The 17,971-nt window shown below is 34.5% G+C and overlaps 1 protein-coding gene across 1 annotated transcript in view; it reads left to right on the plus strand.

The window, feature by feature from the left end:
* Positions 1 to 17,971, plus strand: part of khdrbs2 (KH domain containing, RNA binding, signal transduction associated 2) — a 102,956-nt gene that overhangs the window by 13,911 nt on the left and 71,074 nt on the right. Inside the window, exon 2 of the mRNA XM_015374487.1 lies at positions 7,545 to 7,672. Coding sequence (XP_015229973.1) covers positions 7,545 to 7,672 — 128 coding nt within the window. The remainder of the gene's footprint in view (positions 1 to 7,544; positions 7,673 to 17,971) is intronic.

Consider the following 17,971-nt stretch of genomic DNA (forward strand, 5'->3'; position numbering starts at 1 on the left):
TTTAAAATTATTTAAAGATGTTTACCCTGAAGGATAGTATTTTGCTAGAGAATTAAAAATATATATCATAATTATCACTTATGTAAACTTTGAACATTTATTCAGCTTCTACATTAGTTTTATTAGAAATCTACCAAGTTTTACTTTTAGTATAATGAGCCAATGGTGCCTTATATAGTTATGATCAGTTTTACTGTTGTTCAGACTTTTTTTTAAACAAGCTCAGCTGGTACTATAAAGAATATTTGTTTTTCTGGTATTTACTTGCAACATTTCATGTTACAGTCTCCACATAGCTTTGATAGAATATTCTAAAATAATGATGTCTATATATATATGATGTCTATATTATATATGTTTGATTGTAGTTCATGTTTCTGTTGATTTTGTTTCTTATCTCTGTATTATATAGTTACAAGTCATTCATTTGATCTTAACCAACAATAAAATAAAACACTCAGGAGTTTGGCAAGTGACATTTGAGATTGTCAGGTGGACTAAAAGCAGTATTCAGAAAATGCTAATACTCTTTATATGAAAAAGTTTAATGGTTCCCTGTAGAGCTGCAACTGGCACTTTTACTAATCAGGGATTATTTCTTCGATTAATATTCAGATAGCAAAGGATTCTTTAAAGGAGATTTTTTTTAAAACACTTTAAACAAGACAACATCAAAATTTCAAAATTTTTCCATTTGATGAGGTCTGGATAAAGCATATTGACAACCGAGACATTTTTTTATTATCTTAAATCCAAAGTGTATACACTTTGGATTTAAGATCAAAAAGTATACACTGTGTGCAGAATTATTAGAATATGAGTATTTTGACCGCATCATCCTTTTCATACATGTTGTCCTACTCTAAGCTGTAAAGGCTTGAAAGCCAACTACCAATTAAGTAAATAAGGTGGTGTGCATCTCTGTAATGAATAGGGGTGTGGCCTAATGACATCAACACCCTATGTAAGGTGTACTTAATTATCAGGCAACTTCCTTTCCTTTGGCAAAATGGGTCAGAAAAGAGATTTGACAGACTCTGAAAAGTCAAAAATTGTCAGATGTCTTTCAGAGGGGTGCAGCAGTTTTGAAATTGCCAAGCTTTTGAAGCGTGATCATCGCACAATCAAGCGGTTCATGGCAAATAGCCAACAGGGACGCAAGAAGCATGTTGAAAAAAGAAGATGCAAAATAACTCCCCATGAATTGAGAAGGATCAAGTGTGAAGCTGCCAGGAAGCCATTAGCCACCAGTTGTGCCATATTTCAGAGCTGTCTGGAGTGCCGAGAAGCCACAAGGTGCTCAATACTCAGGGACCTGGCCAAGGTAAAGAAAGCCGAAAAAAGGCCACCTTTGAACAAGACAACAAGACAAAACGTCAAGATTGGTAAAATGGTAAATGGCATGTACTTGTATAGCGCCTTTATTCAAGTTAGGAGACTTGACCAAAGCGCTTTACACTACATTCATTCACACTCACACACTGATGGTGGCAAGCTACATTGTAGCCACAGCTGCCCTGGGGCTCACTGACAGAAGCGGGGCTGCCGTACACTGGCACCAACGGGCCCTCTGACCAGCATCAGTAGACAATGCAGGTGAAGTGTCTTGCCCAAGGACACAACGACACTGAAAGTCAGAGTCGGGGCTTGAACCGTCAACCCTTTGATTTCAGGGCAAACTCCTACATCCAACGCCACTGTCGCCCCCAGAGAATGCAAGATTGGGCCAAGAAATGTCTGAAGACTGCTTTCTCCAAGGTGTTTTGGTCTGAAGAAATGAGAGTGAGTCTTGATGAGCCAGATGGATGGGCATGACAGTAAAGGGTGGCAAGTTCCTTATCGACTGAGATGCCAGCAAGGTGGAGGTGGGGTACTGGTATGGTCTGGTATCATCAAAGATGAGCTTGTGGGACCTTTTCGGGTTGATGATGGAGTCAAGATCAACTCCCAGACTTACTGCCAGTTTCTGGAAGACACCTTCTTCAAGCAGTGGTACAAGAAGAAGTCACCATCATTCAAGAAAAACATGATATTCATGCAGGACAATGCTCCGTCACATGCATGAAAATACACCTCTGCGTGGCTGGCCAGAAAAAGTTTAAAATGAGAAAAATAATGACATGGCCCCCTTTGTTCACCTGATCTGAACCCCATCAAGAACCTGTGGTCCTTAATGAAATGTGCGATCTACATAGAGGGAAAATAGTGCACCTCTCTGAACAGTGTTTGGTGGCTGCTGCATGCAGTGTAGATCGCAAACAGATGAAGACACTGACAGGATCTATGGATGGAAGGCTTTTGAGCATTATGGTGAAAAAAGTGGCTATATTAGTCACTGATTTGTTTGTTTTTTGTTTTTGAACGTCGCAAATATTTATTTCTGTATTTTGAGTCAAGACTTGTTATATTGGTTTACCTGGTGAAAATAAACAAGTGAGATGGGTATATATTTGTTTTTTATTACGTTGCCTAATAATTCTGCACAGTAATATTTACCTGCACACACAGACATCCTCATAAAATGGCCAATTCTAAAAAAAAAAAATCTTCAAAAAAAAAAAGAAAAGTTGATATTAAGGAGTCTTTTGGGTTGATTGAGAACACAATTGTGGCCCAATAATAAAAATAATCCTCAAAAATACAACTAACCTAATAATTCTGCACATGGTGTGTGTGTATCAGTTAATGATTTAGGAAATACATTAATTGATGGTTCCCATAAAGTGAAAGTTTGTCTGTCAGACATGTTTGATCTTTGGACTATTAAGTTGAATTGTAAAAACTACCTTCTTGCCATTCGAATGCAGTGAATGGAAATGGAAGCAACAAGCAGAACAGCTATAGGTAATCACAGTAAGTGAATCGTAATATATTCAACCTGAAACTGTTACATGCAATCACTTAGGCATGCAACAATGCAGCTTGTGGTGATATGGTTTGTATTTTGACTTCTGTTTATGAAAAACTATATATATTGCTCTACATATTACATTTAACTAATTGTTCTTTTTAAATACATGTTTTTAAGGAAGTATGAAATGTGAAATGTCAACCTGTAGAGGAAAACTACTTTTCCTATGATATTAAATGGTAGTGGTATTGTTGACAGTATCCCACTGAAAAGTTTTGTTAAAAAACTGTAATGAAATCTTAAATGCTTATATAGGTTTTCAAATAAAAGTTTAAAGACAAGACTGTATTGAGTTGGTTTAATCTCATCTTAACTACATGGTAAAAATGAATACTGAGGTTTCAAAATATTTCAAGCTGCATTTTTTTTTTTGTTTCAGCTTGTACCGGCTGGCTTTTACACATGTTTTACAGAATATGGTTGGTAAAATGAATTTCAAATCTTTGTGGCTTTAAAAAACAGACAAAAAAATTATACAAACCCTTCCTTATAGTAATTATATATATATATATATATATATATATATATATATATATATATATATATATATATATATATATATATATATCTCCCACATTTTTTAGATAGATGTACTTTAAACTGGTATTTTGTCTCTCTCGGTGCTCTGTGTTACTGCATACAGTCCAAAGCCGATGTGTTTAACCTTAAGCCATGGCAAGCTGACTGAGCAAATTCTCTCTTTTTCAGGAGAAACCTCATCTCCTAACTCGGGGAATTGCCCACATACAGCTCGCTGTTGTGCAGTTGATACAGTGTTTTCACTCCTGCTCAGAAGCAGTGCTGATGCAGTTTGGGCAGTGAAACAAAGAGGATCAGGGGCACCAGAAAAGCCACTAAGAAGGTTTTACTCATCCAATCCACCCCCCAAATGAGGGTTTTTTTTTTTAAGCTGACAGTAGGACTGAAACAAGTAGCCTTCAAAGTGCAGTCTTACTTCTTTGATCTTTAGGCTCCTGCTGCTTTCTAGAACGTACTACAGAAATATGATAGCAGCAATCACGTTTTTCTTGGTTAAATAATATAAATTATTTTTTTTCCTTTTTTCTGTAAAACCATTGAAAACTCAGTTTAGTGACAGGCTGCTGGCTAGAATAAAGGTTTCTCATTAAATGCTGCTTAAAACTACAATTGACTTTCTTGCCTATTATCTATTTTTCTATTCTCAAGAGAAATGAATATTATGTGTATCTGTTGCATACACCTCAATTGAAAGCCTTAATTATTATTTTTTTTTTTTATTTGAATTTATTTTCCAATCTGTAACGAAATGTTAAAATATGGCACTACAACAATAGTTGCAACGCTATACTTAGGGGAATACTCTAATCCTTTTCCTCGGTTACTTATCTAAGTGGATGTCAATTCACAGCATCAAAGTGTTCCACCAGGGCCTGAGCACCAAATAAAAAAAAACCTAAATGCAGTTTTTCTCTCCAGGTTGAATTGGCTTTTTTATAGTTCTTTTTTTGTGAGGCTGTGGTCCAAGATTTGACAAGCATCATCCGAGCGTCCTTCCATTGCGTAATGATGTCCTAAAATGTGAAAGCTTCCAGCATTCAGCTTAGCAGTCTATAGTAACTATGCTACTAACAATATCGTTGTCACTGTTTACCCCACAAAAGGTGAAAAAGGAGGAGCTAGGATAAAGACCTAAAATTTTGTGGTATTTAAATTCAGGGCAGCTCAAACAATGCAGAGAAGATGAAAGTTGCTAATAAAGCAATTTGAGCAACCCTAGTACTTCGACAGTTTAATTTGCTGACCACCCAGAATTTGATGCAGTAATTAATGCAAAAGAGGCTCTGATCAAATGCCTAAATGCTTATTATGTACATCACATAAATATCAGTGTTTAAGTAGGCTAACATTTCTTCATGATGAAAATGTTTTTAATTGTAATATATAACATTTTACAAATAAGACTAAAGTTAGATTTTCAATGTAGAGTTCAATCCAAATTCAGACTTAACAGAAATAAACAGCCAAAACATTCTGAGAGGAAGATATATGCAAGTTACAGTTTTTTAATTGAAACACTGAAATAAATAACGTGTTCAATGATATTCTATTTCGTTGAGATTGTCACAGTGGGGGTGGAGGTTTGACAGGACCCAAATGCAGACACAAAAAGCTGAAGTGTTTTCTTGAATTTTTAATTAACCAAAAAGCTCAACAGAAGCAAAAATCCAAAACATAAATCCATAAAAGCCACAAAAACTGAGAACCAGGAATACTTACAAAAAGGAGACAAAGAAATGACGATAAACCAGCAAAGAGTGACTGAACAGGAGGAGAATATATGGCAGAGAGAAACAAAGACCAGGCTAATTAGCCGATTGGGAGCAGGTGTGAACAGAGGCAGGAAGGGTGCTAGGGAAAAGGAGTCTGACACAAGAGGGCAAACAAGAAATATCTAAGAACTCAAATACAATCAAAAACAACTAGAACACAAAATTGGAAATAAGACCAGTGAGAACTCAGAGATAAAACTTGACCAGAACCAAAACCATGACAGAGATATAGCGATATATTGGTACCCTGGTCATTTTAGGTCTCTTAGGAAATCGTAGGCTACGTTCACAGTCACACTACAGCCTGAAGTGACCCTGATCCAATTTTTTGGCCCATATGCGGCCTGTATCTGATCTTTTCATGGCTGTCTGAACAACACAGATCTGATTTTTTCCCCAATGTGACCCAGGCCACTTAGCTATGTGGTCCTGAATCCGATACAAATTGGATTTTTTTCAAATGCGACCTGTTTCTGAATGGCCAGGTCGCATTCATCCAACCTGAACGCCATTAATACCCAACAAAGGTCACTATTCTGGGTCTTGCTATGAAGAAGCTGCAAGAAAAGAACAACCAAGATGCGGAGAGCAGTATTTATGTTTAACCATCTTGAAAAGATTGTGTTTTTATGGTTGGAAAAGATCTCTAGATGTGCTCTGGCACTACCATCCATGTTTACTTCTGTAAACACAGAGCATGCTGGCCTGTGACGTCATTGCGTCCTCTACGGCCTCTACTTAAAAACCATGATAATACAATACAAAAAATACAATTTACAACATCTGTTTAATTAGTGAAATAATATGTCAGGAAAGAGTTTAGGTCCATCTAACTTGAACAAATCCTGCTTTTTGTGATAACAAGAGTTTTTTTTTTATCTGGAGTTTGAATAAAGACATCCCCGCGGCAAATTGTTTGTTCTGCACCTTTCTTCTTTGCACAACTGACCAACATATTTCAGCAGATTTTATTTTATTTTTTGTGATTCCATTTTCTTAAAGATGTGATGCTACAGATCTGGGTGTAATCTACATAAATATGCAGAATAATACATGGAATTTCATCAAAATGCATGCATAATACATCAATTAAATTAAGGCTTATTGTAATTGTGCAGGGGTACATTATTTGGTTGACAGTTCTGTTTTACTTTTGGATTTCAATTCAAAAAAATAAAAAACCTTAACCTCAGATTTACATATCTTAACTGCAAAGTGTTTTTAGACATTTCCCCATTTCTCTTTTTTAGGGATTGTTTCATTTCTGGTGAAACATTTTATGGTGTAAAATCAAATAAAACAAAAGACAGCATCTAGATGTCATACTGACTGAAATTAGTTTTATTTTCAAAATAAACTTAACTACTCCAATCAGTTTTTACCTAATCAAAATGAATTAAAAACTAGGTAATATGGTTTTATAAGGTTATTGTTATATTGATGGGGGTTCTAAGGTGTGTAACGATCAGTGACTTTTAAAGTAAGAGAGAGAAACTACAATGAGAGTGAATGCTTCTGTTATGTTGAGTACAATTTAAGAGCCAACAACAGAGAAATGTCACAAATCCAGTGGTTCCCAATCTTTTCTGTCTGGCCCCCCTTTAGTGCACAGGGAAGTTTTCACACACCACTCTACTTGAAATAAACTTTAACCCTCAAATAACTTTTTAGCAGTTGAAGAAAGATAAGTCATGTGCAGTGTATTAAGCGTTGCAATTAAATAAACATTCTCCTTAAAGTCCCAACACTACTACCTTTAGAATCTTGTTATTTCTATTTAAACTCTTTATTTTACTGTAAAACAAATTTCCACTTTGCAATCAGTACATTTGCTAAAAAAAATACATCTTAATTTATTCCAGTCATTTCTCAATGCCCCCGTGCAATCACACCAGGACCCCCCTATGGGGTCTGCCCCTATTTAGGGAACCACTGAACTAAGCAACGTTTGTATTTTTCTTGTCAATCTAATCAAAATAATTCTGTTTATTTGAGTTGCTCTATTTCACAACAAATGTCTTTAGGGCACCTTGCGAGACAAGCAGTTCAAATGTATGTGCAGAAAATTTGTAAGTTCAACACAATCATGTAGTTTATTTCCAATTTATTCTAGTTTAAAACAATCTAGTCAAAAAAAGATTTTTTAAAAATAACTATATTTAATACTATAGAATATACAATATTAGATGTATTTTTAATCCAATTAACTGTTTATGTTTATAAAAGCTTTAGATTTGATTTTAAGATGTTAGCATGTTCATTTAAATGAAATATGCTATTATTCCTTTCTAATTTCTGCATTGTGATTTTTTTTTCTGCAGAGATCGGAAAGTGTGAAGGGGATGAGCTGAAAAAAGATAGTGACACGAAAAAATACCTTGACATTATCAGCAATAAAAACATCAAGCTTTCTGAAAGGGTTCTTATACCTGTCCAACAGTATCCAAAGGTAAGGAAGTGCTGCTTTGAATCACTAAGACACTGAAGCTCTAAAACCAATGCTGTGTTATATTTTGCTGTGATACGATCGGTTAATTGCTGGATGACTTTAAATGTGGCCTTTCATGTTTGGCTGGTCTTTCCCACAAACACTAACATTTAAAAATCCCTCTGAGCTGGAAACTGCCATGGCTCCTTAATGACGTCTGTTTATTTAGATGTAGTCATCAAAACTCCAAGTTTTCAGTACACTAAAGCACCCAAGGGTACAGTGAAGAACAGTGGTCATAAATCACTGTGACACAGCGCTCAGGATTCTGAGTAACGCAATGCTGGTACTGGTAAAGTCTGAAACGTAGCCTAATGAGACTTCTCCAGCAGGCAGTTTAGCAACATGGAGCAGTTTGAGCAAAAGCGAAAAGCTTTACTTCCACTGTAATCATAGAAAGCACCAGTTCCAATCACAGATTCATGCACAAGGTATGAATATATTTCACGCTTTGTGTTATTCATTTTTCACTGTCTTTGATTCTGGGCTGTATCATTAGTTACATCCTTATGTTTTGCTGCACTGTCTATAATTAGAGTTATCACTCATTACATCCATCAATATGAGCGGGGAAAAAAAGATCTGAGAATTTTAATTATAAGATATTAATTATTTATATTAGGTTCTGTGTGTTATGTGTATGTCTGAAATTAAAAAAACAACAACGTTGGAACAGAAAATCAAAAATTAGATCTGATGTAAGTGGGCTGAACTTCCCTTTAATTAATCAGACTCCATTGTAAAAGATTTTGTGTCTTACTTATGGTTGGTAATTTCTTTAAGCTTTGGACTACAATTAAAGGTTTTATTGAATGAAAATCTCTCTTTTTTTAACTAAATAACATTTTTACTTTTTAGCTCTGAAATGTTTCAACATGAAAAGCTGTCCATTTCTCTGCAACAAGGAATATCTACAAACTTAGTGCAATGTAAAGCCATGTCAAAATAATTACAACCTACTTTTTTATAGAGGCTATTTCTTCAAACCTCGAAACTTACATTAAAAGGTTAACATATTAATCAATATTGTTTCTGCAAGATCCATACTAAATAAATCCCACCTGTGTTCAACTTAGTATGAAAAAGCTTTTTATTTTCATATGCTTTGCATTTAAAGGTATAGTGGACTTTTTTTTTCTGGATCAAAGACCACCTTAAAAACAGACCTCAGCTTGTGAGACTAAAGGGTCCAGTGCCTAATTATGCCAACAGCACTGGAGCAGCACAGGGAATTCTCACCATGGCTTTTTATTCTGTACACCTCCAACTCTATAAGACAGAGTCTTGTCATCCACAGAAGCAATTCGATCTTGCTGCACTTATTGGGTGCATCAGAGAGGGACAAGAAGCCGAGTACAGGAAGCTGGTGAACTGCTTTGTGGCATGGTGTGGAAAGAATCCTCTTATCCTGAAAGTAAACAACACAAAGGAGAAGATTGCAGATTTCAGAAAAAAAAACAGGAACCACTTTACTGCTATTACCATCAAGTTATGGTATTCCATAAGCAGAGGAGGTGGAATGCATGTATATATATATATACAGTATATACATGCTCTTCAACTGGACAGCACAATCAATTGGAGATGCATCTGGTAATCTGTCTACCAGAAGGGACAGTTAAATTATATTGGATTGAATTGAATTCAATACATCAAAACAGGAAGTGAGTGGCGAGTGGAAACTGGCAATGAATGAGCACATACAGTGGCGTTAAGTGAACACGTCACAAAGATTGCCATGTTGACCAACCAATAGATACAGTAAGATAATCACTCTGGAAGTTGAAGCCCAAAAAATCTGCCATACTTTGATAGATATCGTCATTACCAATCATCATTTCAATATAGAAAAGGTCATATTGCAATCTGAAAATACTACCTGGAAGTGATATTTGCTATAAATTCATATTTTAATCTTAAAGCATACAAATACTCCATGCCCATAACATTTTTAACTAATTGGATTGATTTTTAATGTCCACAGTGCCAAGATTTGATGTGTAGTTTTAGCGGTTGGGTTGTTAAAGCTGAAGGTGTGGTTGATACATAGTAAAGAGGAAGGAAACATTGGGGGTAGTCATATTTGGTATCATCAAAGTAATTCTCTTCTTTAGTATTTCCAAATAGGAGCTTCAAGCAAATGTTTTAATATGAACAGAGCAGCTTCACCCTCATCACTTTAGTTTCTTGTAACTTTTTGTGTACCTATAACTGATCCTGTAGTTTGTTCACTGATTGGGACAAAGATCAGATTTTTAGATTCCGATCATCGGATCTCCTATGCATGAATGCATTAAATCAGCTGGGCAATTTCTCTTTGCATCTTTATTTTTTATCAAACGTATTACTTTGTTCTACAGGATGTGGTTCTGACTCAATGTAATGTGCCACAAATGATAAAACCAAAAGGGAAATAATACTTTTATAATCTCTAAAATGAGTACTTGAAAAAGTAACAAATCGAGAAATGCAAGGTCTGATTCACAAAAAGAAAGAACTGAAACAGAACTAAAACATGGCTGTCAGTGAGATTGCAGGCCATCACATTGATCATTGGGGATTGACAATATGAGAAGTAAATATTTAAAAATATTTTTATTAACCTAAAAATATACATCATTCTCTATAAAGCAGTTTTCTAATCATATCCCTGTATTATTTTTCTTTATTTAAATCTTGTAGTAGATACTGAATTAAATATATTACACAAATCAAATGCATTTTAATAGAAAAAAAAATGCTTGACCACCAGCTCGAAATAACAATGCATCTGGTTCTTTGGTAATTTAAGTGTGAACATTTGGAGTTGATAACTGAGTGAGCGGCATTGTGTGACTGTTCAAACTTTAAATCTATTTGAGCTTCATTAAAATTGTAAGCCATGCGGACCCGCTCTTCAGTCAGGCTGATTTAGATAAGTTCACTGGTTGAATTGCTTAGGGTAATTATTTGAATCTGAAAATGCATTTAGTTTGATTAACAGTTGCTGGTTGTAGATTTAAAACTATTAATTTGCTGCTCCAAAAAAGCATTATGTTGCTTTTACAGAGCAGTCTGCTGGTCTGTATTTCATTCAGAATTAGACCTTGGACTGTGCAATTTCACTGAAATCTAAATCACAAACTTCTAAACCTCAATTGAGAATATCCTCTCTACCAAAATAAAGCACGTTTATTATTTAAATATTACATCAGACCAATTTATACAACAGCAAAAACATTGAATACATAAATTCCAGACTGAATGTGTAATAACTACAGTGTTTGAAAAGTAACTGATATCATGGATTAGTTTCTTCCACTCCTGAGAATCATTGCCATTTAGATATTTCTTCATTCTGCAATGAAAAAAAAAAAAATTCTCAGTCTATCTTTAAAACATTTTCACTTGGAGAGTCTTAAAGGACCTGTGGTAACAGTTTTCTGTTACATAAAAACCTCACTGTTGTAAAAGTAATAAAGCATTCTAAGTAATTTGTATTGACTTTTTGTTTCTACACTATTTATTCTTAAATGCCAGTCTGCTTCCTCTTAAAGAAGACGGTGAACTGCAAATGTTCATGTAAATCCCATAAAGTATGTTTAAAAGTATGGCGAAATGCATACTAAGAATACACACATTTTTGAACAGAACATACATATGATATTCTTTTTTAGCCATTTACATCTTAGATGACATTTTTCTAACTAATGAAAAGTGTGCAGCTTGCAAAGAACAGCAAGGCACATAAATGGTGGGTTTATAAAATCACAAAAGAAAGAAATGCCAAATGGAAAAACACTGACTTAAAATGATGCTCCCTTAGATTCAATTGGATTTTTTTTGTCTCTCTATATTAGATAAAGCTGCAATCTATAGGGACGGAGGAGTTGTCCAACAGCTTCTGTGGCTTAATCGCACAGTCAGCTCTTCCTATTACTGCTGTGTTCCTGTCTGAAACATCTTCTACTTTCAGTTAATTATAATTGTCAGCATAATAATGCAGCTCCTTGAAAAGCACCCATCACAAAAAAACTAAATAAAGAAGAAAAAAAATGTTGACCTTGTGACATATTATCAAGTTTTAAAGAATTTTCTTTACAAAGAATTAATAATGTATGAATCAAAAAATAGTTTTTAGATCAAAGTGATCACTAGATTTATGTCTCAGCTCCAAGATCTACTTTACTTTGGCAACATTAGGCACCATGATGCAAGAGCAACCCACAGCAAATGGCTTTCTTCTACTCTGATGTAAAATATGTTTGTTATTTTCATTTTTTTTTCATTTCTGTTAATAAATCATATACTTAATGACTATCTGTCGCTGCTGGCAAAATAGTGGCGAAAAGCAAACCATTTGTTTAACCAGCCATATAACAATGCTGGTCCAGGCATGCAGCTGCAATCTCACTGCAGAGTAATTAAATGCAAGATAATTAAGTTGTTGCTTAAAAAGTCATCTGCATGACTTAATATTAAGAAAAAAAAAACAGTCATGAAAAATCAATGTGACTAATCTATGACTTAAGTAAAAAAAAAATCTAAATATCTCTTTATGGCACATAAGGAGATGCAGGTTGCTCCCGCTGTCGACATATGAGAGCAGAGGGAGTTCTGGTGTTATAGTGAAGGCAGCTGTTATCAGTCTTCACCCTTTGCTTCATAGTCCCAATTTGTGCTGATTACATAAAGTCTTGGTCCTCAATGTTCCAACCTTGGTTTTCTATTTTTCATCTACTGTATATAGTCAATGCAATCTAAAGTGAAGCTGCTCATTTAGGACATGTGGAATTTTATTCAGGTTTCAGAGCTCTAAGACACCATACCTACCTCCAGCAGAAGTATTGCTCAAATGTAATCCAATAACCTGATAATATGTCAGGTTATTGGATTGTATCAGTGATTCTGAATGAAGAGCTGTCTGACTTTAACCTTTTTTATTCTTTGTCTTAGGTAATTATTATGGTATATTTATTTACTGAATTCGGATTAAACTTATGGCTGTGTAAAAAAATAAACAACCTTCAACAAATCTAACATGATTCTGCTCTAACACTGGATGACAATTGACTTTACACTCATGATATGAAAGTAGCACATTATACACAAAAATGACTCACATTGAATCAACACACATAGTTAATAAATATGGCTTAAACGTTTTCCAAAATGAGTCCAATTTCTTACAGTTTGACTTACATAACAGCTGTTTTTTTTTTTTTTTACAAATATCACCACATATAACATGTAAAACAGACCATATAACTTAAACAAACTGAACTACCTTTTATTAACTAACTCCTACAGTCAACGATTTGTACAAATAGTTTTTGTTCAGGTTGTGTGGATTAAAATTCTGTGGAGTTCACTATGGATCACTATGGAGTAGTGTGTGGGCAACCGCACAATGACAGGCAGGCTTTTATTATGAGGAAAGCTTAGGCCTTCCAAATAAGATTAAAACCAAAACTCAAAAGTACATTATTGTCAACAGATTTGTAAACAAAAATTTCCAACATGGCTATTTATTTCAGTTTATGTGTAAAATGATCTATGTGGTTTTTAAATAATATAGTTCCTGTAAATAAAATTTTATATAGTGTAAGAAAGCAATTTTGACTTACCCACTACTCAAATGGTATGCCAACTGTTTAAACTTAAGATGTTATATTTGAGTGAGATCACCTTATATACCTGAGGAATTTTGAATTAGATGCTCTTTTTATAGAAAAATCCTTTAATATTGTCTTGGTATGAATGAAGGCATTCTACTTTTTCTGACAGCATGGGGATTCAGGCTTTACAAGGCCTATAAATTATTCAGACCTGACATATAAAGCGTTTTCCAGTAGACCTAACTGCTTCAGTAAACAATTTGTCATGTGCTTTTACAAATCATTAACCTTCCTTTTGTCTATCAAGTACTGACAGGATAATAAACTAGTGTGAGAATGTGATACATCACATTGATTTCCCATCACATGTCTTGTATGCAGTATGCATGTGCTACACATGAATAGCTTGTATATTTACTGTCAGTCTAGAAACATATTTTTTGGCTGCCGCTTTTGATGAAGCTGTCCTAGCCATAAGTCACTAAGTAATTTCTCATTGCCTTTCTGTCAAGAGAATACACATTCTCAGTAGAAACACATTAGGAGAGATTTATAGAATTCATGCCACATGCAACTTTTACATGTGTTGTATTGCTATTTTTTAAATCAAAATAATTGCCTTGATATCTATAAAGATTCAACAGATTAGAGTAACACTCTAATGGTCATGTCATAGCAGGTTTGGCTTTAATCCTAATTAAAACATCCTCTTTCTGTATCACCTTTTTATCATATCTTTAAATAATCAGGGTTTATCCAAATTTGTAAGGAAGTACTATTGACCGCTTAGTTCAGATTCTAGACTCTAGAATTTTTGTTTAGAAATGTTGTTATCAGTCTTATCTGTTTGACAGACATCTGATTGGGAATACCCTCAGACTCAGACTTAGAATCTTAGCTAGTGGGCTTAGAATACAATAAATCTATATTTTCAGGATATACTGAATGCACATAGACGTGTTTAAGAGCATCTTGAGCCACATTCCCTGAGTGTTATTCACTTTTTTTGACACTTTTGTAATATTAGTAATTCAGTTTTCCTGTCTTCAATGTTAAAAACACCAGACGGGTGAAGTGATGAAAGCAACAGAAATTTGTTTTTTTTCATCCTTGTCGTTCTTTATTAAATCAGATTGTGACATCCATAAATGTACTTTTTTTGATGAAAGTGGAAAAGTTTTTTTTTTTTTTTCCACATAAGGTTTTAGTGCCTGTAGTTTCCCTAAATTCGGACTGACATATTTGAATGAGATGATATTCCATAATATCTGCATGTAGCTGTTAAATATGAATTTTCAACCAAATAGTGTCATTTTCTATTCAGGTCAGATTCTATATTCAGTTTTTAAATTGGTCTGTAAAAGCACAGACCATTTATTTTTTTTCCACAAACCACAGCAAATTCTGAGCAATACCATTAAACAGGTGATTCATTTATTGTTTTATCTTACCCCCCCATTATATTCTGTTTTTTTGTGAAAGACTGCAGGGCATGGGGACAATTTTACCACATAAATAATATTATTTGTCGCCGTACCACTGCAATTATGTGCCCTAATATCACAACTTTGGTTTAAGATGTTGAAAATGTACCAGCAGGGTTTGTAAAAACTTTACATTCCTGACTGACCTAAGATCTGCACCAATATCTGGAAATCTTGACTCAGAGAAATCTTTCAGAGTAAGATTTTTTTTTCACTACCATCAGGAGAGAGGTGAAAAAGATCTAGAGTGCTAAAGAACTTAGCCATCAATTTTGTTTATGAGTTCAGGGGGAAATAATCGGCTAATAGTGCAGATATAAGAAGTAGACCTAATTAAAAAGTGATGGACGATTTTAAATCAAACTGCTGAGTGATAAGAGACAGCAGCCCCTGTTATTTTGATGCTGATCTCACATTAAATTCTGGATACAGCACTGTGTTTTTGCTGTTATTTTGTTTCACAATTAATAAATCAAAAACATAAGTAAACTTTGGAGTTCAAAGTATTTTGGTTGGCTGCTGCTTTCTGTCGACCCACCCATAGCTCAAGCTTTTGTTTCATAAGATATATTGAGACAAGGCCATACTTGCCGTTAATGGAAAATGCTGCTTGGTAAGCTATAGTACTAATAAGAGATTTGAACAAGTTTTGGTAGAACAAGCACCATGCTGCTACACCTGATACACACTTTTTGCAAGCCTTTAAACACCAGCTCTTCTGCCTTACATGTTTGTATTATACTTTATGTTTATTGACAACACAGCATATGTATTTCTGCCCGATAATAGCATTTGTTTCTTGTATTGGTATCAACCAATATGATCAAGTGTTTTGTAAAAGAGCATTAAGCAGTCATGCCTTGAAAACATGTAGAGAAGTAAAGAAGTGTCAAGGAGTGAGGAAAACTAACCACACTACAGAGAAGGATAAAGACATGTTAGAAATTTGCTTTTTTAAAGTGATTGAAAGACGGTAAGTAATTTATGCCACTCTATCAAGGGGGGAAGATTGTGATAACATCAGATAACATCACCTCATCTGCAGCCATCAAATGTTGCAAAAGCCTGTTGATACTGTAACCTTTTCATTCAGGTCATGTGTGTGGAGGCAGGGACACAACTAAACAAGGACATTGGGCCTTTAAACTCTGGTTTAAAAGTCCAGGATCAGTTAAAGCATCTGACTCTGCATTAAGAAAAACACAATGCACATTGTGAATTTTTAATCAGCTTTACATAGTTTTGATAACTGACACACATATTTTATTTTGCTGTATAAAATGGGGTTTTTCTGACCTAGAGATCCCTGAATAACAGAGTCAAAGTCCCCTAACTAGATGGTGATTTATCAAATAAAATGAGATTACTGAACACAGGATTTAAATATTCTCACTCAGATGTAACACTACAGCATTGTTCCGTTGTATCTGATAACTCTGATCAGATTCAGTGTCCAGTCATGAACTTAAATCCAAAATGAATATTATTTGAAATAAAACACACCTTTTCTTTATTAGACAGCTCTATTTAAAGAAAAAACAATAACTAAAAACTCCATAACAGAACTTCATAAAGATCATGTTTCGGTGCTTTAGTGCTTATATCTCATCAAACCATGGGATAGAGGTTATTCTTAGTTTTTTTTTTTTGCACTATTAGATATTTTTAAACTGCAGATTTTTTGTAATCATCGTGCATTACAGTCATGGTCAGGAACTTCTTGCCAGGTATTTTTTATAGACTGAAGTTTTAATGTTTTAAAATATAGCAGATGTTAGCGCATTGAACATTCTTGCATATTTTTATTGCTTTCAAATGGGTAAATTGTCCTGATGTGGCATCTGTTTATGGTCCCTCTCCAACTAATGTCCCCGGTCGCATGCAACCAGAACAGCTAACTGAGGCCTCAGATGCTTCATGTGTTATCAGTGCGCTAGCAGAAGGAGGTGAGGATTATCCCAGCACATCATTTTCTCCAGGTTAAGCCCTTTTCTAACCCCCCTTTTGCACAATTTAAACTCACTACTGCTGGCTAGGTACAACCACCCTGCTGTTTCAGAGATGCTCTTGCCACTGTCCTTTAGGCCTATTATTGCTGCTGCAACCATTTGTTAAACATGCAAAGCACTGTCAAGGTGAATTGTTCACTCACCATCTAAGTCATCAGAACAATTTGCATGTGTAAACGCTGTGAAATTATAAACATAACTTCTGTTATATGTGAGTGCTTATAATCTTTTAGCTAATGGTTGCACAGCTATTAGAGTAACGTCCTTCGGTAGAGTTTATTACTGTTGCAAACTTGCCCCAGTGCCTTGCATCATTCAAATTGGACAATATGAGTGCTTTGTTCAGCATTTGCTGTAAAAATCTAAAATGAAGCCTAAAGTTGTTTTGCAGCAAGTGAAATTGTAAAGATTTCTCTTCAGGCATCGATCCAGCAAACTAATAGACACCTTCTATTTTGTTTTCTTGTAAGCAATGTGATTAAAATACTCCAGTTTAGAAATGACTATAGGTAATGCATAAGGGCACCACCTTATTTGGACACGGATAAAAATAATTAAAAACAGAATTAAAACAGAATTAAATTATACAAATAGTGTTTATTTTGTAGAAAACTACATATTAGGATAAACGTTGTCATTTTGACCTCACTAGAATTCGTTCTCGCCCGACTAATTAGATGAGTGTATTTGCATTTCATAACCTTGGAACATTGGCTGGATTTGAAATGGCTGATGTTTTCAGTTTGTTTAGTTTAAGAGTTATTTTTTATCCTCCTTTATTTTATAGTACTTTTGCACTAGTAAGTTGGAAGACATTAATTTCAACATAAAAATAATCTTATGATTTTTACAATAATTTCAATTATTATGTTATGCTTTGTAGCTTTTTTGCTTTGGATTCTGCTGAATGATATAAAGAACATAAATTTGTTTTTTCATGGTAAAATTTTAAGGATATTTACACTGGGTTATTATGACTCCTAGATAATTATTTAACAACAGTGGCTCTGCCATACAATAAAAAAAACATTTGCGCTGCTCTACAATGTCAGCATCCCCAGCAAGGGCCTATAATGTGCAAAGGTGTTTTTCTTAGATAAGTAATGAATACAGTGGGTCAAGTACAGAATATGAATTGAAATGAAGCACTTGCCTGACAGCATCTCAGTT

The sequence above is a fragment of the Cyprinodon variegatus genome, unplaced genomic scaffold, assembly GCF_000732505.1.
Source record: "Cyprinodon variegatus isolate N-32 unplaced genomic scaffold, C_variegatus-1.0 Scaffold104, whole genome shotgun sequence".
NCBI lineage: Eukaryota > Metazoa > Chordata > Actinopteri > Cyprinodontiformes > Cyprinodontidae > Cyprinodon > Cyprinodon variegatus.